General features: G+C 44.6%; 1 protein-coding gene across 4 annotated transcripts in view; it reads left to right on the top strand.

Moving 5' to 3' along the window:
• Positions 1–25,709, top strand: part of HERC2 (HECT and RLD domain containing E3 ubiquitin protein ligase 2) — a 1,448,528-nt gene that overhangs the window by 361,711 nt on the left and 1,061,108 nt on the right. For all 4 annotated transcript variants that reach the window (XM_069204283.1, XM_069204284.1, XM_069204285.1 and 1 more), the window contains exons 23-27: positions 8,597–8,782; positions 13,925–14,095; positions 14,219–14,322; positions 15,496–15,646; positions 16,621–16,835. In XM_069204283.1, the coding sequence (XP_069060384.1) occupies positions 8,597–8,782; positions 13,925–14,095; positions 14,219–14,322; positions 15,496–15,646; positions 16,621–16,835 (827 nt within the window). The remainder of the gene's footprint in view (positions 1–8,596; positions 8,783–13,924; positions 14,096–14,218; positions 14,323–15,495; positions 15,647–16,620; positions 16,836–25,709) is intronic.

The following is a 25,709-nucleotide window of genomic DNA, read 5'->3' as shown; positions in this document are numbered from 1 at the left end:
ACCAGAAGGAGCTGAACTCCAGTGCAGGAGTGACCCTGAGGCGAACCTCTGCCTAGCCCAGTCGGTGGCTGGCCCAAGAAGCCCCCCTTTGCCCTGCCTGCACAGCTAGAGTGACCCCCTGGTCCCTCCATTGATTCCTATTCAAAACCCGACGCCTGCTTTGTACACTGCACCCGGCCGCCCCTGTGCCGCTGAGGGTGTGTTTTGTGTGCCTACTTGTGTCCCCCCCAGTGCTCTACAAAACCCCCCCTTGTCTGCCCTCCGAAGACGCAGGTACTTACCTGTTGGCAGACTGGAACCGGAGCACCCCTGTTCTTCATAGGTGCCTATGTGTTTTGGGCTCTCCTTTGACCTCTGCACCTGACTGGCCCTGAGCTGCTGGTGTGGTGACTTTGGGGTTGCCTTGAACTCCCAATGGTGGGCTGCCTATGCCCAGGAACTTGAACTCGTGAGTGCCTTACTTACCTGAAAAACTAACCAATACTTACCTCCCCCATGAACTGTTGATTTTGCACTGTGTCCACTTTTAAAATAGCTTATTGCCATTTTAACTAAAACTGTGTATGTTACTGCTCTAATTCAAAGGTCCTTACTTATGTGGAGTACCTTGCATTTTATGTATTTACTTCAAATCTTGAATCTTGTGGTTCTAAAATAAACTAAGAAAATATAATTTTCAATATAAAAACCTATTGGCCTGGAGTTAGTCTTTGAGTGTGTGTTCCTCATTTATTGCCTGTGTGTGTACAACAAATGCTTAACGCTACCCTCTAATAAGCCTACTGCTCGACCACACTACCACAAAATAGAGCATTAAAATTATCTAATTTTGCACTATCTTACCTCTAAGAGGAACCCTTGGACTCTGTGCACACTATCTCTCACTTTGAGATAGTATATACAGAGCCAACTTCCTACACATAGGATATGATGGAAGATCTCCTACAGCATCTCCCAGATCCATACAAAAAGAGAGGGTAAGATCTAATGGCCGAGGGAAGACAGATCTCTAGTGCAACCATCTGCTGTGCACTAGACAGTGCAGACACAGCTGTGAGTAGGATCAATTTGTCTGTCATGCTCCATAGACAAGCCTGGCTATGTATCTCAGGATTTAAACCAGAGGTAGAGCAGCACATCTTGAATGTTCCGCTTGGTCTGGCAGCTGATATGCAACTGGAAAAAAATTAAAGACACAGATACCGCAAAATCAATGGGAACTTTGGAGTCTAAATCCCAAAAGCACTAGCCCTTTCAGAGATACCAAGCTAGAGGGGCCTCAAAGAATTTGTCCCATGAGAGCCCACATTACCAGCGACAGCAACAACATAATCTTCACCAGTCAGGAAATTGTTACTACAGCAGTAATACTAAACAAGGGGGCAAAGTGTAGGAACCTTGCTCTTTATATAGTGGACCAAAACTAGGTATATTGTGCAGAGAGTCCAAGCTATCACCAGAGGTATCACAGAGGCACAAATGTTATCACAAATGCTCTCTTTTTGGGTAGAGTGGTCGAGCAGTTAGACATATAAGAGAGTAGTGCTAAGCATGTAAGGCGTACACATTCATACAGTAGGAGACACACACACACTCAATAAAGAAATCTCACACCAATTTATAAAAATAACACATACGTTTATATAAACTTTGATACCAAGATCACCAGAAGAAAGTGAGTACTTTTTGAGTTAGGAATTTTTAGTTTTTAAAAGTTGACAGTGCGTTTTTCAGATGTGGTAATGTTATCCCATGGAGGAAGAACAAGCACCACATACATGTATAGTACAGCGACTTACTGGACCAATATCCTGGTTTTGGGGTAAGTATGTGGCAAGGTCCAAGGCCACACTGACAGATCACCTTGAGAGGCACTGGAGCGGCCGGATGAAGTGGTGCAGTTGAGCGTCAGGTCCCCCATGTAAGCGTGTGGGGATCAGTCTGGTCACAAAGTTGCTGCAGGGGTGGGCTGAGGGTCCAGTCCAGGTGAATCACAGTAGGGGGGGGGGCGGGGCAGAGGTTCTTTTCTTGCAACGCTCAATGACATAGGGACACTACTTCTCCTGTTCTACTCGGTCCGGGGCGTCTGGGTGCAGAAGTGGTTTAAACCATCAAGTTTACTGTCACCGGAGGCGGTTGCGGCACCAGAGGCCCACAGAAACAGGCTACAGGTTTGGACTGGGGGACCAGTCTGGCTGAACCAACAAGTGGGCTAGGGGACGTAGGGACACCAGTAGTCCTCTTCTCCTCGGTCCAGGGCATTCAAGTGCCAAGGTACAGTGGACCATTGCGTCTTCGTCACCAGAGGCAGTCGTAGTAAAGGGTAGTCTGCAGAATCAAGCATCAGACGCCATCGGGAAGTCCACAGAGGGCAAGCTCAGGGTGGACTTCATCTCTGCAGGGCCTGGGGACCGTGCTGACACAGTTGGCCCTTTTCAGGTTGGGCTAGGTGGCTCGGGTGCAGTGGTGATGTCCGGCATCAGGTTTTTGGCAGTCCCAGGTCCTCACAGATCTTTCCTGGGTGCTTGCAGGTCGTTGGGAGCAGCTCCTCTACACTGAGGGAGTTTTTCTTGGCGATTTGGGAAGCAATGGTAGCTCTCCCAGTTTCTTAGAGGTTGCAACGTCATGACAGGCTAGTTGCTCCTCGAGGGTTGGGTGCTACCGGCAGGGTTGGCACCAAGTCTGCTGTGCTCTGAGGTTCTCAGGTTCAAAAAACAGGTAAAGTGTGTGGGGGGTACTGCAACCAGAACAGAGCTTCCTTCCCAAGAGTAGAGGAATAACCCACAAAAGGAGCCTGTACCACCAAACAGTGACTCACCAACAATTCCCCCTGTAGGGGAAAGGCTACAACACTGTCATCAGTTGTGTCCAGAGGTGATATCAGACCAATGGGTTTTAGACATCATCATCTAGAAATATTTTCTGGAGGTCAAACAACCTCCAAAAATCCCACCATGAAATCACATACTAAATCTGCAGCATCTACACCTGCTGAAGAAAGAAGTAAAAACATTATTACAAAAAGGAGCCATGAAAGCTGTCTCATACCGACATCTCGGACAAGCAGTATACTCCCTGTATGTTCTGTACCCAAAAAGGATGGTCCTATAGTGGACGGACGCTCACTCAGTCAATACATAATTTCGAAACACTTTCACATGGTGACCCTTAAAGTTGTGATAACACTACTATAGGAAGGCAACTTTCCTAGCTGTATTGGACTTGAAGGATGCATACTTTCATATCCCAATCCATCTGGCACACAGTCAGTTCCAAGTGTTACCATGTGGAGTAGCAGTAGCCCCATTGGTGCTCACCAAATGCCTAGCTGCACATCTAAGAAGGGAAAACATACGTCTTTCCTTATCTGGACGACTGGCTGATAAAGAGTTCCAATAAATAAAAAGGACTAAAGGACACACAAGCAACTATCAACCTCTTCACAAATTGGGATTTGCAATAAATGCCACGAAATCTCATGTACAGCCGCTCCAGATAGAACTTTACCTTGAAGCCATACTCAGTTTGATTACAGCTAAAGCTTATCCTAATCCACTCAATCTCCAAAACCAACTGACTCTTTTTCAGCTACATCCTCGCCTACCAGTCAAATTGGTGATGTGCCTTCCAAGTAGGATGGCTTCTTGCATTGCGATAGTTCCACATGCACAACTACTCATGAGACTCCTACAAGAGTGCTTAGCATCACATTGGTCACAAGCTGGGGGCAACATGGAGGATTTGGTGTTGGTAACACCCAAGGTCCATTAGGCACTACTGTGGTGGAACACACAAAAGGGAAGAGCCTTCAAGGGCCCGATCCCACAGGTGACAATCATCAGGGATGCATCACTCATGGGTTTGGGAGCTCACACAGAGGACATTGTGGTGCAGGGACAATGGTTGGCACAACAAGAAAAATTCCACGTCAGTATTCTGGAACTATTAGCCATACAGATGGCTCTCAAAGCATTCCTACCCAGCATAACAGGAAAGAATGTTCTTCTACACATTGACAATATGACAGCAATGTCCTTCATCCTGAAATGAGGACAACTCATTGGCAGACCTGCTGAGCAGGACGCAACAGCAAGTCGACATGTGAGAAATCTACACTCAGATCATACAGGCATACTTCCAACTGTGGGGGACTCAACAGTAGATTTCTTTATGTAGACACGTAGAAAACGCAAAATGGCAAAACTTTGCATCAAGACACACACATCCCCAATCCAAGGGCAATGCTCTAAGAATTAACTGGTCAGGGATATTTGCATATGCTTTTCCACTTCTCACAATCATTGCATATGTGGTCCGGAAATCCAGGCAAACATTACTAAAGATGATACTCATAGCTCCAACATGGACACGCAACCATAGGTCACAACATTGCTGGAGCTCTCACTAATACATTGTGAGAAGATTGTGAACATTCCAGATCTTTTCACTTACAGTGAGGACAGCGACAGGCACCACAATGTGCAACAGCTCAGTCTTGCAATTTGGCTTCTGAAGTCTTGGAATTTGGGTACCTACAATTGCCTTCATAATGTATGGAGATTTTAAAGGAAGCCAGAAGACCTACTACAAGAGCATGTTATGCAGCAAAATGGTAACGCCTTGTTCACTTTTCAGTGGTGTAACAAAGGCCCCCACACACCCCGTCATGCCGGGGGTGGCCCTCAGCACAGTACCATGGCCTGAGAGCTCCTGAGTGAGTCGGTAGGGGGGGCCCATCCAAGTACTGTGCAGGAGGGCCCCCTCAAGTTTCGTTACGCCACTGTCACTATTGTGCTACAAACAACATAATCTGAACAACTTGTATGTTACTGTTACATCTTGAAAAATTACATTTAGCATAAACATCTATAAGACTGTGCTTAGCAGCAATTGCTGCATACCTACAAAATTGTTTGCTTTTCCCCATACCTTCCATATTATGGAAGGACTCGAGTCATTTCACAATGTACACCTATTATACCATCCTGTAATTTAAATATTGTGTTGACACAATCAATGTCTGCACCATTTGAACCCATGCTTAAATGCCAGCTACAATTCTTAACATGGAAAATAAATTTTCGTGTTGCAATTACATCACTAAGAAGAGTAAGTAAAATACATGCACTGACTATTGAGGAACCTTGCTTCCAAGTATTCCAAGACAAAGTTTGACTGTGCACAAACCCAGAGTTTCTGCCAAGTCATATTGCTTTTCTACCTAAATCAGACATTGGATTTATTGGTTTTCTTTCCAAACCCAGAAACAGTTTGCAGAAAGGAAATTGCATACACTAGATGTTAAAAGAGCCCTTACGTACTACGTGGAAAGAACAAAAACATTTAGAAAAGCACTTGTCGCCTTTTCAAATCCACAGAAAGGTAACCCCATCTCTAAAGCAGGAATGGAAAGTTAGAGGTATACAAATTTATGACATCAAAGCAAAACAAACACTGCCTGCAACGCCAAGAGCTTACTCCACAAGGAAAAAATGAGCATTAATGGCTTTTTTGGGAACTATCGTGCTAATAGACATTTGTAAAGCAGCAACATGAAAAAATCCACACACTTTTACCAAACACTGTTGTGTGGATGTGCAGTCCAGGCAACAAGTTCCAGTGGGACAAACAGTTTTCTACACATTATTTCAAGCAAATGCACCATCTCATGTCTGATGCCAATGCGAGAGGAATACAGCTGTACAGTCTTTGCATAGCATTTGCATCTGCAGCCATGAATCGATTATGTTATATAACCTTTAAGAATCTATTTGTAGCATATTGTGCTGCAGATTCACATGCACTCTCCCGCATCTCCGCCAGGTTTTAGATGGTGGCATATATATTCACAATACATTCAAGAATGTTCATCAGTAAACTTTAGCTTATCAGACAATATCCTGACTTCCTAAATGGTAAGGAAAGAGCATTATAATCTATCAAAGGGGCCCTTGAACATACACAATACCTCAAGGAGGAGGAGATAAGACGTATAACGTCCATAAAAGACTTCCTCAACAAAAATAAGTTGCAAAGTCCAAGCCCAACATTATATGGCAAGAGTGTGCGTAGCATTTGAATCTGCAGAACTACATGCTACAGATAGATGCTTACAGGGTAAGTAACATAATCCTTTTCTTTGTTCTGGTTTATTTTAATAGCATAGGGTGACAAGCAGAGAGATTGTTTTTTTTTTTTACTCCTTTGGTAGAGAAAAGCAAGATTCTTTCTGCATATTCCTACATAATCCGAGCTCCTGCAGTTTTTTCTTTTAAACTGACTTGTATTCAACTGGTTCTAATCTGTCTGCAATATCTGTTTGCAACAAATAGTTAACAGATTTTTGATGTATTTAATTCTGCACTAGAAATTGTATTTTTATTCTTCATGTTTGCAAACATGCTCCCTCTTTCATATGAAAGAGTTACACATCAAGGGTTTAAGTGGTTTAAGGGAAAGGTGATGGTGTGACCATGTATTATATGAGATGAAGTACACCTTGCATACATGATAAGGATATTTCAAGTCACCGAGGAGTTCCATAACTTTATAAAGGAACTCCTCAGTGGCTAACAGTATCCTTATTATGTATACCAGGGGATACCTTATCCCTAAAAATAAATCACGCATGACATGTTCTATAAGATTATTGATAATATCACTGCAACATTTGTAATGATATCATTTAAGACAAAACTGTTCATGGCGGGGGCACAAGGCATATTTACCATCGGGCTGTAGTTACAGTTATCACTGATAACTAGAGAAATGAAGTGGCTATTTGAGTTTAAAATGTTACATTGTCTCTTGCTGAAATGTGTGTGTGTGTTCATTTTTCAAATGAATTTATCATTATGAGAAATAGTTATTTGGTAGTACAGGAGCACTTTTTCCCTTACTTGTAAATTCTCCTTGTGAACTGACCCCAAAATATAGAGCTCCTCCTGGGAAACGTACAATGAGGGTACAGTCCTTTCTCTGTACTAAATGGATGCTTATTTCGTGATACTTCCCACTTTAGATGTTTTGTGGCCACTTGAGTAAGGCATTTATGAGTCTTTAAAGTTGCGCTACATAATTACTACATGACATACTCTTGAATGCCTTTGTGAATTGGCACCATATCGTTTATCGATCACTTAACACTTCTCTTAGATCCTTTAATCACACTCACATACATTGCAGAAACTGCTGCAAACAGGTGTAATGATAAACATATTCCAGTAAGCCCTAAGATTGCAATATTGAGTGAAAGTATGCAAACACAGTTTATGATGATATTCCAGAGTTTTTGGTGATTCCTGGAGGAATGAAAATAATCCAGCTTCCTCATTTGAGTTACAGTGAACTAGAGCACTCTTGCTAACATGCATGGTTTGGGGATGCCAGGCAATACTTGGTTAAATTGGTCTTTCTTTTTATTAAGATTTATGCATGTAAAGAAAGGATGTTAAGTGTGCCCAAGGAGCTAAGATATGCAGTACCTTTTGTGTCATGAAATATATGTCGAAGCACCCCTACTTATGTTCTGGAAACTTCAGTCTGAAATGCAGCCGCCAAACAGCTGTTCGGCCTTCAATGATGACCCATTTTACACCTTCTCCCATGTCCCTGCAGCAGCTCACAGTGACTAGACAGTTCACATTTAAACCAGTGTGTGTAGCTCACTAAGCATCGCAGGTGACTGCACTGCTTTCTTCACCAAGAGCTCAGCATTTATTGCCAAGCTAGCCCCTTCGCTCAAGACCTGTCAGTTTACTTTCTTTGCATCTTGCCAAAAAAAACAAAAAATGGAAACAGATGGAACCTGCTTGTTTGCATATTCTGACAAACTTAAGATCTCAATGCCAGCTCAGATAGAGTAGTTACTACTATCTCCAATTCCAGATGCATAGTTTTTTCCAGCATAACAATCACCATATGCAGAATGTAATAGATACAATTAAATAAAAATGTGGGTCTGCTCAGCTGTGACTCTCCTCACATTCTCTGCGACAGTACATGCTCAGGTACTCTGATGCACGATGTTCCACATTTGGAGCATGCCTCTATGCATTATGCACCTCATCCAACATTCCCAAGTAGGTTATACTAAATCCAACAACTTTCCATCCATTCACTCAAACATTGTTCTTGAGTATCAGTGCAGATCTTATCTCATAAGGGGGGTATGAAGTGCTATACAAGTGTGCAATACAAAAAATGAGTTTCTAATTATTTCCCTATAAAAATGTATCATTCCTCTTTCTTAAGACGCTGATCTATCCTTAAACAGTTCACCATAACTGTTAATTGCTTTTAGCATTAGCTCCTTATTATCATTTAAGAATAATTTCTGTTACTCATGAAGGAATGTGGGGATACTAGTATGTTGGGTTCATTGTAGTAGGACATTTTATTTATTTGTTCATCTGGGATAATTTGTTAATCTTGAAAACCGTTACAAAAAGTGTTCTTCCACATGAAGTAGCAGTGTCTTTTGCCTAGATTTGATTTTAAGTATCATAACTATATTCTTGTGAAAAGTGCAGCTGATTCTAGGTTATGCTGTTTCAACATTCTAATTGTATCTTGTTTAATTATATTTATTTTGCAGGAGTTCTCCTTCCAGAACTGGTGGTCTCCATAATTCTCCTTCTCAGCAAAAATGCAGGCTTGATGCAGGAGGCAGGTGCCATTGCTCTACTGGCGGGTCTCTTGGATCATCTGGACAGGTTCAACCAACTTGCCCCTGGCAGAGAGCGGGACGACAATGAAGACTTAGCGTGGCCTGGCATCATGGGTAAGTTAGCTCTACTGGGAGATGCTGGTTTATGTAAAAACGGCTGTACTTCAGATGGACATTGATGTTACTGATTCTGGGATAACATGAAAATATTGAATTCCTTACTGCACTGTTTCCAAGGGTGGGGTTAGGGGCGTCTGCATATGTCAGGGTAGGTCTTCTGACAAATTGCTGCTTATTTTTTTTTATCAATCTCATTGGCTTTTTTCCACAGATAAACAAGGTAAACCATAGCACAGAACGATAAAGCTCCACCCAACACACATATATGGATCATTACAGTGTTTCATAGTCTTCCCATTTAGTACATCAAGCTGCCTCAAACCATAGTAGCTAAACGATTTGCCCCATATTTTCCCATATTTTCCACAGAAACCTCTGAGTGTTATAGATAGGCTCCTCGAACCACTCAGAGAGGTTCGGCAAGGCTGTGGATCGCAATCTCCAGGCAGTGTTTTGCTTATCAACTGCTGTTGCCATCCAATCATGGAGTCGTCTCCCCGGCTTTCACCCACTGTGTTGAGGACCCCTAGCATGCTTGTTTTGGTGTAAGGTCAATAGGAGTTCCCGAAATCCGGGTCAGGGCATGCTTGATACAATAGACAGAGTTGGAGGGTATTTCCAAAGCACATGATTGAAGTCCACATCAGGGCAGGGGCAGTGGGGACATCATGTGTCTGGCAGCCATCACCTGAGATGTTGTGGCGACAGGTACATGGTGTGAAGATAGTTTAGTTGTATAAGTCGAAGTCTTGAAGAGATCGCAATCTCCTGTGGTACCAGGCACACCAGTGTCCAGTCTGTCTTTTCTAGGAAGCCAATCTAGGTCTCCCACTTCTGTTTCAGGACAGGACCCCCCACCACCACCACCACCACCACCGGATCAGGAGTTTTGCCTGTGGTGGTCTTTTAATTGGGATTTGTAGGTTGTAAGCCGTATCGTAGCTGGAGGTACTTATGGAATTGCATTGTGGACAAAGAGAATTGTGTTTGGAGCTCTTGAAAGGAGTGGATTGTGACCCCCCCTGCCCATTCTCCGCCTAGGCTAGTGATACCAATCCTGCCCCATTTAGGGAAGCCTTGGAGTTCCACTGTATGCGGCAGGCACTGACCCTTCCACAACGGGGTTTGTCCTGTCACAATCCTAGCCAATCCCAGGTCCTCAGCTGTCTCCCGCCAAGAGTGGAAGACCACCCTTGTGACCTCTGGGAGGTCATGCGGGAGGGCATCATCATAGAGGATCCCCAGCAGTTGGTCTAAGTTCAGAAGGGAAAGTTTGGTTCTGTGAGCTGGGTCGCCCGCTCCACCTGTCAGTCATTCATTCACCACTAGGAGGTGTGCTGCCCTCGAGTGTAGAAGAGGTTCACAATACCTGCCTGTCCCTCAGAGGGGGATGTCTTCAGTTTATTGTAGATGTAGGAAAGTGCCCCTTTTTGTCATGGTTACCATCCACTTTTGGCTGGCCTGATGTATTTTTGACCTAAAGTGCACTTGGGTTCCTTCTAACCAGCTCCCCTGTGCCCGATCTCTTTGCCCAAAACGAGACAGTTGTTTCCCTAATTGCCAAAACCTTTATCACCCTCTGTAAGTCCCTAGTAAATGGTACCCCTAGTACCTGGAGTACTAAAGAAAGTCCCTAAAGGCTGCAGCACAAATTGTGCCACCCTCGGAGACCACACCGCCAAGCACAAGCGTATCCTGGTGCAGAGAAAAGTGAAAAACCAATATGGCACACTGCCTGTGTGAGCTGTGCCCTACCACTGCATGCAATATATGCAGGTCAGCCCTGTAGCAGGCATTACAGCCCTAAAACAGGGTGCAGTATATTACATGTGAGGGCATATCGACACAAGCAGATAGGCCCCTGTCATGTCTTCACTGACATAGTAAGTGACCAGGAAAGCCATTTTAAATACATGTGCTGGACATTGGTCCGTACGAGTTCCCCAGCGAAATGGTGGCTTCACTGAAGATAGGGATGGTTGGTAGACCACAGCACTTCTCCCGGAACACAACTCCAAACAAATCAAAACTTTACCAACATCAACTGTCTTCCTGTGATCACTCTCAGCCTTTTCTTCACCTTGTATTGGTGAACCCACACTGATGCCAGTGATGCATTTACAGATACATGCTCCCAGAGGGCATCTTGAAGGTGCCCCCAGGAAACCTACCAGCTACTAGTGTGTTGACTGACTGATCCTGACCAGTTCAGCCACCTTAGCCACGTTTCTGACCCCCTAAGGTGACAGCCAGTACTCTTGGAGGCCATAGGCAAAAGCTTGCACTCGGCTGGGGTAACGACACCTCCTCCAGGCAGGATGGACATTCCAGGGTGGGAAGCTTTAAAGGCCTAGCCGACTTTTTAATGCAACCCAGGTCTCTCCAAATGGTGGAGATGACCAACCCCTCAGTTCCGACCCTAATTGTTGGCAGCAAGACAGGTGGGAAAATTAGTCAGTTTAGGAGGAGTGCCCATATGCCAGTGCCACTCCTAAGGGGGCGAGCTGAAGTGGACACCACTTTTTAAATTCCTCTATATTGTTTTGGATAGAATTAGAACTCTAAGGTTAGGGTTATTCCTACTTCTTTACAGAGGGCGTAGTCTCTCTAAAGGTGGACAACCCATTGGCTGCCACATGGCACTCTCTTTAACACCCCTAAATGTAACATTTAGGTGGCACCCCTGAACCCAAGAACTCAGATCCTGATGACCCAATAAGCCCAAGGATACTGAACAGTCGCACCAGTAGAAGAGGAGAAGAGTAGCAACTGACCTGGTACCAACCTCGCCTTCCCTGTCTGCAGCGCTCGATGGACTCTGCACCAAAAGATGGCTTGTTCTGCAATTGAGCCTCCGGAAACCCAGGAGCACTGCCTGCCTTAAAAAAAGGCTCAAGACTCCTGTGAGTAGCTGACTGCTCCCCAAAGAACTCTAAAGACAGCACTCTGCAGCCTCCGGAACTGCAAAGACCCGACACCTGAAGTCACCACTGCACCCGACTTCACCGACCCGAATAAAAGTGAAGCTCTGTAGCCACAAGGTTCCTCAGCTCCCCAGTCTGATTCCTTCGAGGTTTTCCGTTCCTGGACCCCCCTGAAGGCTCGAGTTGAAGTGGACTCCTGGTATCAATTATGTCCCGCAGCTCTCCTGACCCCAAGTCCACTGTGGTTTCACCCCTCCTGGACTCCACAATGAGTCTACAGCCTCAGACCACAGGATCCCTCACCCGTGAGTTCTCCCAGACACAGAAATCTAACACAAAAGGACACCACTGCATCCGTCAGGTTGGTTTCCCCCGACTGGTCTCCTAGCCAGAGACTGCAGCTTTTCCTCAGAGACGAATCCCTATTGAAATACATTGGGCACCAGATGCCATACTACACAACTGCTCCTGGCCGCCCCAGTGCTGTCGGGAGTGACCTGTTGGGTTCGTCCTGACCCTTTCCCAATACTTACCTTAAGTCTCAGAGATTAGCCCTGTAAATTGATACACAGTACCTGTTTGCTGAACGTGTTTTTGCTCCCATAGGATAACATTGAAGAACTCTGAATTTGCACTGTGTCCATTTTTCCCGTTGAAATTAATTGATATTTAAAAACGTACTTACCTTATGACTAAGTTCTTGGTTTCAAAGTATATATAAAAAGTAGTGTTATTTTTCTACTCTGGTCTCAGATTTATCCTTTGTATGTGTCTCATTTAATACCTCTGAGTACCATAAATGCTTGGCACTACTCTCTGATAAGCCTAACTGCTTGCCCACACTGCCAAAAAATAGAGCGTTAGGACTATCTACTTTTTCCTCTGCAAACCAGTTGGGCATCCACTGGACTCCCTGAATGGTGTATTTCCTTTTAGTGCACCATATACAGAGCCAGCCTTCTACAGCAGGAGATATGTGGCAGGCACTTGGCCCAGAGGAAGGAGCGGGCCAGTGTGTGCTGCTTATTTTTTTTTTAATGGAGATTAGTGTTTACTCTCTTAATTTGTAGTCAAAGAAAGAAAAATAAAGTGAATTATGCGATAATCTTGTTAGAGTACAGCAGTGTGAAAGAAAAGGCTCTAGGATGTCATTTTTCTGTAACACAACACAGCGTAAATATCTCTAAATTAACTGTACTTGTTCAGCAGTTAAGAAAACTAAATAGAGGATTTTTTAAAAAAATTCTAAAGTGTAATGGAAACAAAGGTTCTAATATGATCAAAACAAACCAAGACACTTTACTTGATGATGCAAATATTATAAATATTAACTGAAATCCTATTTCCACACATTATCATTTGTGTGCAATATAGTTTTATCAATAAAACTGTATGTCTGTACTTAGTTAATGATAATTTCAATGGAAAATGTGCTTTATCTAAATGACACTGCACTACCACAGAAAGCATTATTTTCATTAGAAAATTGCCCACCTCATGCCCATTAAAGCTCTAGGTGGTTCACAAACAATTGTTCTAAAATGTTTGGGGACAACTGCCTTAGTGGGTATTTATAATCTCTCGTCTTAGTGCATATTTGCATTTAAAGATATCCATACTTTCTTTTACATAACATGACATGGGGCCTTACTGGATCATTTCAATTATCAAGACTGACCTTATGAAGTACTCAGAGTAGGACTGTTGTAACTAGTTGTGTCATGATTCCAAAAATATTTATGCATGTAAATGTGACCCAAGTCCTCAAATACATACATTGGGTTAAAAGCTTGCTGCTGACAAATGTTGTGTACTACAGTCCAGTCTGTTGAATCCTGTGAAAGACAACTCATCCTTCATTCTGTTGAGGTTGGTGAATTAAGAACTGTTTACATGGTTAATGACAACTAATCATATCATAGTACTTGTTAGTGGTAGAAGTTCAGTATAAAGTACTATAAAGTATTTTTTTTCATAAAACATTGCAGCAGAGAACCTTGTTACCTGCCACCTGCAATCATCAGAAGTTTCAGATGAAAACTATTTCAGTAGAGAGTGTGAGGATATTACATTTTCTTTAAAAGTCTTAATTCTTTGCTTGTTGTAGGGTTCATTTATTTCATAATCTATTTCATGGAGGTGGGACCAGGAGACTTTGGGTTTATAAATGCATAAATAAACAAATAGCTTTTTTTGTGTTCTTTCCACATAGGTTCTTTTTTTGCAGGTCAGAGCACTAGAAATAACGAAGAGGTAACTCTAATCCGTAAAGCAGACTTGGAGAATCACAACAAAGATGGGGGCTATTGGACAGTGATTGATGGAAAGGTTTATGACATAAAAGACTTTCAGACACAATCTTTGACTGGGAACAGTATTCTTGGTGAGGCACAATTGTTAAATGGATATCACACTTCAGTGCTTTCATGTTTTTGATACATCTGTGCATTTTATTTGTCTTTGTTTGCAACAAGTAATTTCATAATTTACTTGTCTTTGTCTGCAGCCCAGTTTGCAGGAGAGGACCCCATAGTTGCGTTAGAGGCTGCTTTGCAATTTGAGGACACCAGAGAATCTATGCACGCTTTTTGTGTTGGACAGTATGTGGAGGTAAATAAAGCTTTGAGGTAATGCACAATCTTTTCAGCTGTTGTTTGTCTAGGTGAGTTGGAAGATGACAAATTGTAGAGCATTCAGTTGAAGACTGGTTTGTTGGTTTCCACAAATATAAAGCTTTTGATTGCTTAGTTATCATTCTTGAAGGGAGAAGAAGACGTGGCAACAATCTGCAGATAAAAGAAAAAGGTATTACAAGCAGGGAGGGACGTGTAACATAGCAATTAGTTAACAGTAAAGGCATGGCATGCATCTTGCGCTGTTGTGATTCTTTTTTAGGAGCTTTTTCACAGCTATTCCAAAGTATTCTCAAAAATTGTAAAGTGCACTGTACATTAGTTTTAAGCATGCCCCTTTTCTGGCTGATTTCAAAGTTGACTGTCTTATCAGAAGCTAAAGCATACATCTCATCACCACCACAGGACAATAATAAAGCGGGCCTCTTATGATTGAAGCTCCTCTGAGGATAAAGTGAAAAATAATGATGTGTTGACAGCAGGAGGAGGTGAAAGAATTTGTGCACTACTAACAAGTACCTAGCCATTAAACAAATAAATGCTGGTTCTCCTTAAGGAGCCAAGCATTGGGATGGAACCCAGTGGAGGCAGGATTAAGAAGCTGAAGATTAGTATTCTTATTCATAATTGTAAATGCTACCCTGTAGAAGGGTGGGGGGATGACAGTGAAATAGTAATAACCTTACGTTCGATGGCATCTGTCGCTGTAGATACGCATGTAACTGTATTGTGGGACACAGTGTTGTTTTTCACAAATAAAAAGGGTTGTTCACTGCAACTATATAGAAGAATGCTTATGTTGTGTAGATGCTCAAGGCTGCCCCCTTTATTTATTCAGGTAGTTAATGTCCTAGATGTGAAAAGTGAAAACTGTCCCTGGCAGACATTTTAAAAGTGTGTACATTTCATAGAAAATAGCAATAGCTAAAGAAATGCATTTTCTGATATTTCAGGAGGCAACTGTGATTTGTGGTTGTAGCTAACAAGAACTGTGTGGAGAATTGCATTTAATTAAGACTAGTAAGGTTGTTTAGCAAAATGTCTTAGATTAAACTAATGCTGTAATTATACAGAAAATGTTAAAAGTTGAGTTGCCAGACTTTTTTTTTTTTCTTTAATTTTTCTGATATTGAACGTGTTTCTTTTTTAGCCTGATCAGGAAGTGATTACTACGCCTGACCTGGGCAGTCTTTCTTCGCCTCTCATGGATCCAGAAAGAAATTTGGGCCTTCTTTTGGGACTACATGCATCCTACCTCGCATTGAGTACACCACTGTCCTCTGTGGAGATTGAATGTGCTAGTAAGCAGCCTTATGTAACAAAAAATGTGTGGTTGTCAGTTGAGCCCTTTATGCCTTTTTTGCTCCATACATGATATTTTCACTGTAATCTGTTTTAAGTAGGCATTTCCCTCCCACGTTGCATACCTATGTAATAGAAATAACACTGGGCCAATTTCACAATTAAGGAAACCCACCAAATCGTGTGGACAAGAAAACATATTTTAGAATTTAAATTATGTTGTTAAAAAAATGTTGGCAAGCATGCAGCAGGGTGCATGTTTGAATGTGGTTGCCATTTCACAAGCAGTTGATACACAGGAATCTTTTGCTCTTGCTTGATGACCCTTAGGGAGTCTTTTGGCCTGACACTGGAATGCCAAGCTCAAGCTGTGGTGGGTTGCTTTTGGACACCGGCTTGGAGACATGTCCCTCAGGATGATTAAGTCAGGGAGATTTTTTAGGTTGGGTTGCAGCTGATCTCTTCTTCATAAACTCAGCCAGTTTCACAAGGAAGGTGCTGAAAGTCTCAAAGTGTGCGATCAGTAGCCCATCACGTGCAAGGCTAAAGACATTGTGCTCGAACTGTGGCCTTTCCTCAGTGGTTCCAGAGATGACCGGAAGTTCAGTGACCTGTGTTGGGAAGGGTGGTGAGCCACCTGAGAGAGTTTGATAATCTGTCCGAGCATCAGTAAAGGTTAGGGTGGACACTCTATAAGGGTTTCCACGAAATAGATTTTATTCTGAACTTACAGAAAGAAAAGTGAAGGGGTAGCATACTGATTACCTGAAAAACACTAATAGTTATATTTGTCCCTGTAGTTGTAAATCTGTTAGAGTAGTACTTTAAAAAAAAATACCCTGATATATATATAGTTATGGAATTATTTCTATTTTATTACAGCAGGGTGGTATTTTATTTAGAGTTCATTTTAGACTGCTGCATGGAATCCTGTTTTTAACTTGCTTACTGTGCCTTTTCTTCTCTGTTCCAGAATGGCTGAAGTCATCCATTTTCTCAGGTGGCCTGCAGACCAGTCAGATTCATTACAGTTACAATGAGGAGAAAGATGAAGACCACAGCACGTCTCCTGGGAACACAACTCCAAACAAATCAAAACTTTACCAACATCGATTGTCTTTCAGTGATCACTCTCAGCCCTTTCTTCAAGCCATTGCAGATAACAACATCCAGGATTACACTGTGAAAGTATGTACTCTGATTATCTTGTCTTCTAATGTACTTATAAATGCACGTTGAAGTATAAGTTGGCCAACAATGTTAATTTTCAACACGGTCTTAATTTAATTGGTTGGTTAAATATAACAATTACAAAACTGATTGAAAAAATCAATTTGACTTTATTTTAAAATCTGTGCTTCAACCTTATATATTTTTTTGCAAGAATATCTGTTAATCCAGTGCATGTGTACTTCATGTTTTCTTTTGTTCAACGTTCCCTGTTCTACTATGGTCTCCTGCCATACTGGACCATCAAGGTATAACAACACATTTGTCTGATATTAGCTAATTGCTCTTCGTAGCAGTCAAGTATTACTGATTAATATTTCTAACAGCACATTTCTTACCTTTTGAATTTCTCCTGGCAACAGACTGGATACAGAACTTTTTCACAACAACTGCTCCCCCCTGCATGTAGGGGGCACCATCATACTCTGCAGTGGCCTCGCTCTGGCACTAGCAGCGACAGCTCCGTGCCATGTATAGACTCTACTGCTACTCTATAAAGTTGGTTCCTTTCTGTGATCATCACCTCGAATTTGGTGCTCCACCCCCAACTTTTGTCAGTTTTCACCAATGGGAAAATTACGTTTTCAAGGAAAAGATAAAGATTAAGGAAAATATCCTCCTTCGTACCACAACTGCAGGAAGCATATGTCAGTCGCCAAGCCAGCCACTGCCTGCCCCTTTGGTGCCTAAAATCTCAGCACAACTCACTCATTCAACAAATGCTCCCTCGTGCTCCCAAAGCTGATTAGAGTGCAGGAGATGAAGGTATATATCACTGAATTAAAAAAACTAGGTAGGTTATGTTCTAAACAGCCAATTAGCTCTCAAGTCATGGACACGCTCCAGGCGTTGGTCCAAATCCTGGGTTGCATTTTCCTGTAAGTCAGACATTAAATTGAGAGATAATTTGGCCTACAAATGCAAGAAGTCCTAGTGGGTCTGGTCCCCATAGTTTTACTTGAGCTAGGAATTGCACAACCGGCACACTGAGGACCTGATCATGCTCCCATTGTCTGACTCAGAGCCTGGTCCTGGCAAGCCTCGAATTCTCCAGGCCACTGTCTACTGCTCAGCAAATAGAAGCCTTTATGGAAGCCGTGGTGTAACTTCTAAGGGTGATGCTGGCTCACTCTAGAACACCTTTGAACCGTACAGAGCAGCAGCTGCTACAGATGGACTTGGGGCAGGATGATCAACCCTGGCTCCAGTTTACTCAGACTTCCATCTTGCTCCTTGCCGGTGTCAGCCCATGCCTCCACTTCTATGGTGGTGGTCTTGTCTATCCCAACTGCAATGCCGCTTACTCCAGTGGTACGCACCCCGGATCCGACTCCAGTGTCCATTTCTGAAGTGGAGCTGACATCTGCCCGTGCCAGGCCTAAGTCGGACTGTGAGATTACCAAGGCGTAGTCCCCGTCTTTGGATGAATTCCAGCCTCTTCCCCAACACATGTATATCAAAGACTGGAAGACTTATTCAGAACTGATTCTGTAACCGGTAAGTTCTACAGAATATTTGACATGATGAGTATTACGATAGGGAGATGGGCAGTTTCGGTCCCCCCTCGCTACACTGATGCTAGCATCTGTTCAGATCTACAGAAAGCCAGTGGCCTAGATAGTTTCCCGGAGACAGACTTTGGCTCCATTCTAGGGCCACCCACAGACGGATGTGCATCTTTCACTGCATTAGTCCCAAGAGTTGAAGAAATACTGGACCTTCAGTCACCTACTATAGAGACCAAGGTACACCTTCTTACAGAAATCTTAGAGCCTGATCCTGCTACTTCAGAGCCCTTACTGCCTTTTATGAGGACCTGATGGAAAGCTTGATAGTGACTTGATTAAAGCGATGTTTACATCTCCCAGTAGCTATGCGTCAAAGGCCCGCCCCCTGGAGATGTAGCTTCTTGACTCAGCAGCTAGTTTCTGAGGACTTGGTAGTTCAAGCTTCTGCTAGCAAAGTGAACTCAAATACATTTACCGATGTGTCCCAGTTAGATTATCAAAACAAATTGATGCATTTAGTAAGAGGGTCTTTTCTTCTGCTAGCTCACCCCTGGAGTGTCTAACGATGTCTTCCTGGTGGGGCCTTAATTGATTGCCTTCGCTCAGACACTCCAAAGTGGACAAGACTATTGAAAATACATCATGAGGGCAGCCCTGGACAGGAAGGACTGTGTTGAGTTGTGCCATGGACACCACTGTTGTGATCCGATCAGGCCTGGATTCTGATCACAGTTTTCTGGTGGTGTGCATGCATTCATCTGATAGAGACTTCTAGCTGCAGATTCCTTCCTTATCTTTCAATTCTCCCCAGGCATCAGACTGGATCCAAAACATTTTCATGAGCAGTACCCCTGCGCGCCATTAGGTGCCGTCAATAGGCTACATGTCCATCATCTGCGACGGAGAGGATGTTGTGGGTCGGGAATGAATGGGAGGGGTTGCTGCACCCTTTAGATGACCGGCCCCACGAAGAAATGGACATGGTGTGAATACTTGGGTGAGACCAGCAGACTGGATACTTCTCCAGACACTAGCATGCTTTCTCCACTTACTATGTCTATGGAGGAGAGAGCTTCTTCTGCTGTGTTGAGGAGGGTAGCTGAGGTCCTGGACCTTTGACTGCTCTTGATGGCTGTCTTGATGGCTCTCTTGAGAGAGGTGCTGCAAACGGGAGCTTCCTCCTCAGAACCCCTGCTCCTGCTCAATTATGCCCTCATTGATGTTCTACTCGGTACTTGGTCCAAACCCAGTACATGGGATCCTGTGAACAGGACGATTGCCTCCAATCATCACTCTGCACTCAAGTTTCTAGATACAACACCCCAGCCCATAGAGCTTGGTGGTCTAAGCCTCTAGCTCCCATGGCATGTTTCCTTCTGCTTTCCTAGACAGGGAATCCAAAAAGTTGGACTTCTTTGGGAAGAAGATGTTTTCTTCTTCAAACCTTCTATTGCGGACAGTGAACACTGCATGCCTTTTGGGATGTTATTGACATACACTGTGGTAAGTCGTTGCGCCAGTGTTGCCACCGGTCCCGGAGGAGGCCTGGGCTGTACTCTCACAGGCTGTTTCCAGTGGGAGAGACACAGCAAAGTTCACACTTCTTTGCGGACTGGACACAACAGACTTGCTAGGCAGAGCGGTTTCTTCAAAGGTTGCCTGAGGTGCCACGCCTAGCTGAAGACATCTGAATGTCAGGGGATTGCCAAGCTTCTTTGATGGCCATGTCCTTTGATAGCTCCTGTTTCTTAAGAGACAAGGCAGATTCAGCGCTCCAGTGCTTCAAGAATTCTCAGACTTAGGACAGGTCCCAAAAAGGACAAGGGTCTTCGCCCTATCCTAGACCTTTGGTCCCTAAGTTTCTTCCTCATAATGGAGAAGTTCAAAATACTCAGATTGGCTCATGTTCAATCTGCCCTGGACCCAGGAAACTGGATGGAAGCGTTGGACTTGCAGTACCGTTATTTTCCTATCACTGTCCTGTCTGCCCACAACCATTACCCACGGTTTACAGTAGGCCATGAGCATTTTCAGTTCACCATGCTCCTCTTTGGCCTTACCAGCACCCTTTGGGTGTTCACCAAGGTGATGGGAGTGATTGCAGCTCACCTGCGGAGATCAGGGGGTTTCATCTTCCCCTATCTCGATGACTGACAGTTGAAGGCGGCTTACCCAAGGCTGTCATCTCCCACCTTCAGTCTACAGCGACCACCTGTATTCACTGGGTTTCAAATGTATCCAAGTCGCACTTAACTCTCAGACGCTTCCTTTGATCTAAGCTGTTCTGGACACAGGCAGTTTCGGGCCTATCCTCCTGAGCGTCTAGTCTAGCATATTCAGGCTCAGATACCGATGTCTCACCCTCTGTCCTATATTTTGTTGGGAATGACTCTCAGGCTGCTGGGCCTTATGGACTCCTGATGGTCACACATGCCAGATGGCATATGCAGGCTCTGCAGTGGGACCTGAAGTTCCAGTAGGCTCATCATCAGTGGAATCTTGCTGACAAGGTCCAGATCTCAAAGGGAACTGCGAAAGATCTGCAGTGGTGACTTAACAAACCACAGTTGGGTCAGAGGCAGATCCCTCTCCCTTCCCCAACCAAATCTGACTGTACTGACAGATGAGTTACTCCTGGTATGAGGCGCCCATCTGGGAGAGGTGGAGATTAGAGGCATCTGGTCTCCGGCAGAAACAGGCAGCCACATAAACCTGTTGGAGCACTGTGCGATCTGCTGGGCGTTAAAAGCCTTACTTGAAGGCATTTCTTCCTTTTATGGAGATGGTACAGGTGTTCATGGACAACACCACCACCGCCGGGTGGGGTGGTGGACCCTTTAAGAGGCTCTGCGCATCTGGACATGGCTGGAACAGCAGGGGATATCTCTGGTGGTTCATCATCTGGCGGCCTATCTGAGTGCCAGAGCAGACGCACTCAGCAGGTAATGCCTACTGGATCACAAATGGCGTCTCTATCGGGAGATGGCTCAAGGTCTCCTTCAGCAGTGGGGAGAGCCTTGGTTAGTTACAATCGCCTCAGCTTAGAATGCGTAATGTGAGGAGTTTTGCATGTTAGAGTTTCCATGGCAGCAATCGCTTGGAGACGTTTTCGTCTCGAGTGGATTTCAGGCCTCCTGTATGCGTTGGCACCTACACCACTCCTACCCAGAATTCTCAAGAAGATCAGGAACGATCCTTGTGGCTCTGGACGGGCACAGAGAGTTTGGTAACTCGAGCTGCTGAGCATGTCCATTGCTCCTCCAAACAGACTGCCCCTCCCGGAGGATCTTCTGTCACAGCAGCAGGGGAGGGTTCTGCACCCAAACCTGTCCAGGCTACTCAGTCTTGCGTGGATATTGAGTGGCGGCAGTTGTCAGCTTTTGACCTTCCTCCCGAAGTCAGTAATGTAATCTTGGCAGCCAGGTGTCCCTCCACCAAGATGGTATATGTAAGGAAATGCCTCCTTGGCATGGTTACCCCCTGACTTTTTGCCTTTGCTGATGCTATGTTTTGAATTGAAAGTGTGCTGAGGCCTGCTAACCAGGTCCCAGCACCAGTGTTCTTTCCCTAACCTGTACCTTTGATTCCACAATTGGCACACCCTGGCATCCAGATAAGTCCCTTGTAAGTGGTACCCCTGGTACCAAGGGCCCTGATGCTAAGGAAGGTCTCTAGGGGCTGCAGCATGTCTTATGCCACCCTGGAGACCCCTCACTCAGCACAGATACACTGCTTGCCAGCTTGTGTGTGCTGGTGAGAACAAAACGAGTAAGTCGACATGGCACTCCCCTCAGGGTGCCATGCCAGCCTCTCACTGCCTATGCAGGTATAGATAAGTCACCCCTCTAGTAGGCCTTACAGCCCTAAGGCAGGGTGCACTATACCCTAGGTGAGGGCACCAGTGCATGAGCACTGTGCCCCTACAGTGTCTAAGCAATACCTTAGACATTGTAAGTGCAGGGTAGCCATAAGAGTATATGGTCTGGGAGTCTGTTTTACAGGAACTCCACAGCACCATAATGGCTACACTGAAAACTGGGAAGTTTGGTATCAAACTTCTCAGCACAATAAATGCACACTGATGCCAGTGTACATTTTATTGTAAAATACACCACAGAGGGCACCTTAGAGGTGCCCCCTGAAACCTTAACCGACTATCTGTGTAGGCTGACTGGTTCCAGCAGCCTGCCACATCCAAGACATGTTGCTGGCCCCATGGGGAGAGTGCCTTTGTCACTCTGAGGCCAGTAACAAAGCCTGCACTGGGTGGAGATGCTAACACCTCCCCCAGGCAGGAGCTGTCACACCTGGCGGTGAGCCTCAAAGGCTCACCCCTTTGTGCCAGCACCGCAGGACACTCCAGCTTGTGGAGTTGCCCGCCCCCTCCGGCCACGGCCCCCACTTTTGGCGGCAAGGCCGGAGAAAATAATGAGAATAACAAGGAGGAGTCACTGGCCAGTCAGGACAGCCCCTAAGGTGTCCTGAGCTGAAGTGACTCTAACTTTTAGAAATCCTCCATCGTGCAGATGGAGGATTCCCCAATAGGATTAGGGATGTGACCCCCTCCCCTTGGGAGGAGGCACAAAGAGGGTGTACCCACCCTCAGGGCTAGTAGCCATTGGCTACTAACCCCCCAGACCTAAACACGCCCTTAAATTTAGTATTTAAGGGCTTCCCTGAACCTAAAGATTTAGATTCCTGCAACTAACAAAAAGAGGACTGCTGAGCTGAAAAACCCCTGCAGAGGAAGAACAGAAGACACCAACTGCTTTGGCCCCAGACTTACCGGCCTGTCTCCTGCCTTCCAAAGAAACCTGCTCCAGCGACGCTTTCCAAGGGACCAGCGACCTCTGAATCCTCTGAGGACTGCCCTGCTTCAAGAAAGACAAGAAACTCCAGAGGACAGTGGCACTGCTCCAAAAGAACTGCAACTTTGTTTCAAGGAGCAGATTTAAAGACCCCTGCAACTCCCCGCAAGAAGCGTGAGACTTGCAACACTGCACCCGGCGACCCCGACTCGACTGGTGGAGAACCAACACTTCAGGGAGGACCCTCCGGCGACTCCAAGACTGTGAGTAACCAAAGTTGTTCCCCCTGAGCCCCCACAGCGACGCCTGCAGAGGTAATCCCGAGGCTCCCCCTGACCGCGACTGCCTGAACTCCCTTTCCCGACGTCTGGAAAAGACCCTGCACCCGCATCCCCCAGCACCTAAAGGAACGGAACTCCTGTGCAGGAGTGACCCCCAGGAGGCCCTCACCCTTGCCCAGGTGGTGGCTACCCCGAGGAGCCCCCCCTTGCCTGCCTGCAACGCTGAAGAGATCCCTTGATCTCTCATAGGAAACCATTGAAAACCTGACGCGTGTTTGCACACTGCACCCGGCCGCCCCCGTGCTGCTGAGGGTGTACTTTTTGTGCTGACTTGTGTCCCCCCCGGTGCCCTACAAAACCCCCCTGGTCTGCCCCCCGAAGACGCGGGTACTTACCTGCTGGCAGACTGGAACCGGGGCACCATCTCCTCTCCATTGAAGCCTATGTGTTTTGGGCACCTCTTTGACCTCTGCACCTGACCGGCCCTGAGCTGCTGGTGTGGTGACTTTGGGGTTGCTCTGAACCCCCAACGGTGGGCTACCTTGGACCAAGAACTGAAACCTGTAAGTGACTTACTTACCTGTGAAACCTAACAATACTTTACCTCCCCCAGGAACTGTGAAAATTGCACTAAGTGTCCACTTTTAAAACAGCTTATTGTGTTTAATGTAAAAAGTATACATGCTAATGTAATGATTCAAAATTCCTAAAGTACTTACCTGCAATACCTTTCAAATGAGATATTACATGTAGAATTTGAACCTGTGGTTCTTAAAATAAACTAAGAAAATATATTTTTCTATAACAAAACCTATTGGCTGGATTTGTCTCTGAGTGTGTGTTCCTCATTTATTGCCTGTGTGTATGTACAACAAATGCTTAACACTACTCCTTTGATAAGCCTACTGCTCGACCACACTACCACAAAATAGAGCATTAGTATTATCTCTTTTTGCCACTATCTTACCTCTAAGGGGAACCCTTGGACTCTGTGCATACTATTCCTTACTTTGAAATAGTGCATACAGAGCCAACTTCCTACATTGGTGGATCAGCGGTGGGACACAAGACTTTGCATTTGCTGGACTACTCAGCCAATACCTGATCACACAACAAATTCCAAAAATTGTCATTAGAAATTGATTTTTTGCAATTTGAAATTTTTCTAAATTCTTTAAAGTCCTGCTAGGGCCTTGTGTTAGTCCCTGTTAGCATTTCTTTTAGAGTTTAAAAGTTTGGTAAAAGTTTGAATTAGATTCTAGAACTAGTTTTAGTTTCTTAAAAAGTATTCCAACTTTTAGAAGCATAATGTCTAATACAGATGTGAATGTGGTGGAACTCGACACCACACCTTACCTCCATCTATAGATGAGAGAGCTAAGGTCACTCTGTAAACTAAAGAAAATAGCAATGGGCTCCAGACCTTCCAAACTACAGCTCCAGGAGCTGTTGGCAGAGTTTGAAAGAGCCAACCCCTCTGAGGATGGCAACTCAGAGGATGAGTATAGTGACTTGGAGGGTGATTCCCCCCTACCAGTCCTATCTAGGGAGGACAGGGCCTCTCAAGCCCTGACTCCAAAAATAATAGTCAGAGATGCTGGTTCCCTCACAGGAGGGACCAACACCTCTGAAATCACTGAGGATAACTCCAGTGACGAGGACATCCAGTTAGCCAGGATGGCCAAAAGATTGGCTTTGGAAAAACAGATCCTAGCCATAGAAAGGGAAAGACAAGAGATGGGCCTAGGACCCATCAATGGTGGCAGCAACATAAATAGGGTCAGAGATTCTCCTGACATGTTGAAAATCCCTAAAGGGATTGTAACTAAATATGAAGATGGTGATGACCTCACCAAATGGTTCACAGCTTTTGAGAGGGCTTGTGTAACCAGAAAATGTGCTCTCCTTTGGGAAATGTTCACAGGAAAGTGTAGGGATAGACTCCTCACACTCTCTGGAAAAGATGCAGAATCTTATGACCTCATGAAGGGTACCCTGATTGAGGGCTTTGGATTCTCCACTGAGGAGTATAGGATTAGATTCAGGGGGGCTCAAAAATCCTCGAGCCAGACCTGGGTTGACTTTGTAGACTACTCAGTAAAAACACTAGATGGTTGGATTCAAGGCAGTGGTGTAAGTAATTATGATAGGCTGTACAATTTATTTGTGAAAGAACACCTATTAAGTAATTGTTTCAATGATAAACTGCATCAGCATCTGGTAGACCTAGGACCA

This window comes from Pleurodeles waltl, chromosome 8 (genome assembly GCF_031143425.1).
Source record: "Pleurodeles waltl isolate 20211129_DDA chromosome 8, aPleWal1.hap1.20221129, whole genome shotgun sequence".
NCBI lineage: Eukaryota > Metazoa > Chordata > Amphibia > Caudata > Salamandridae > Pleurodeles > Pleurodeles waltl.
Note: the sequence above shows the minus strand (reverse complement) of the source record. Positions and strands in the feature narration are given on the sequence as shown.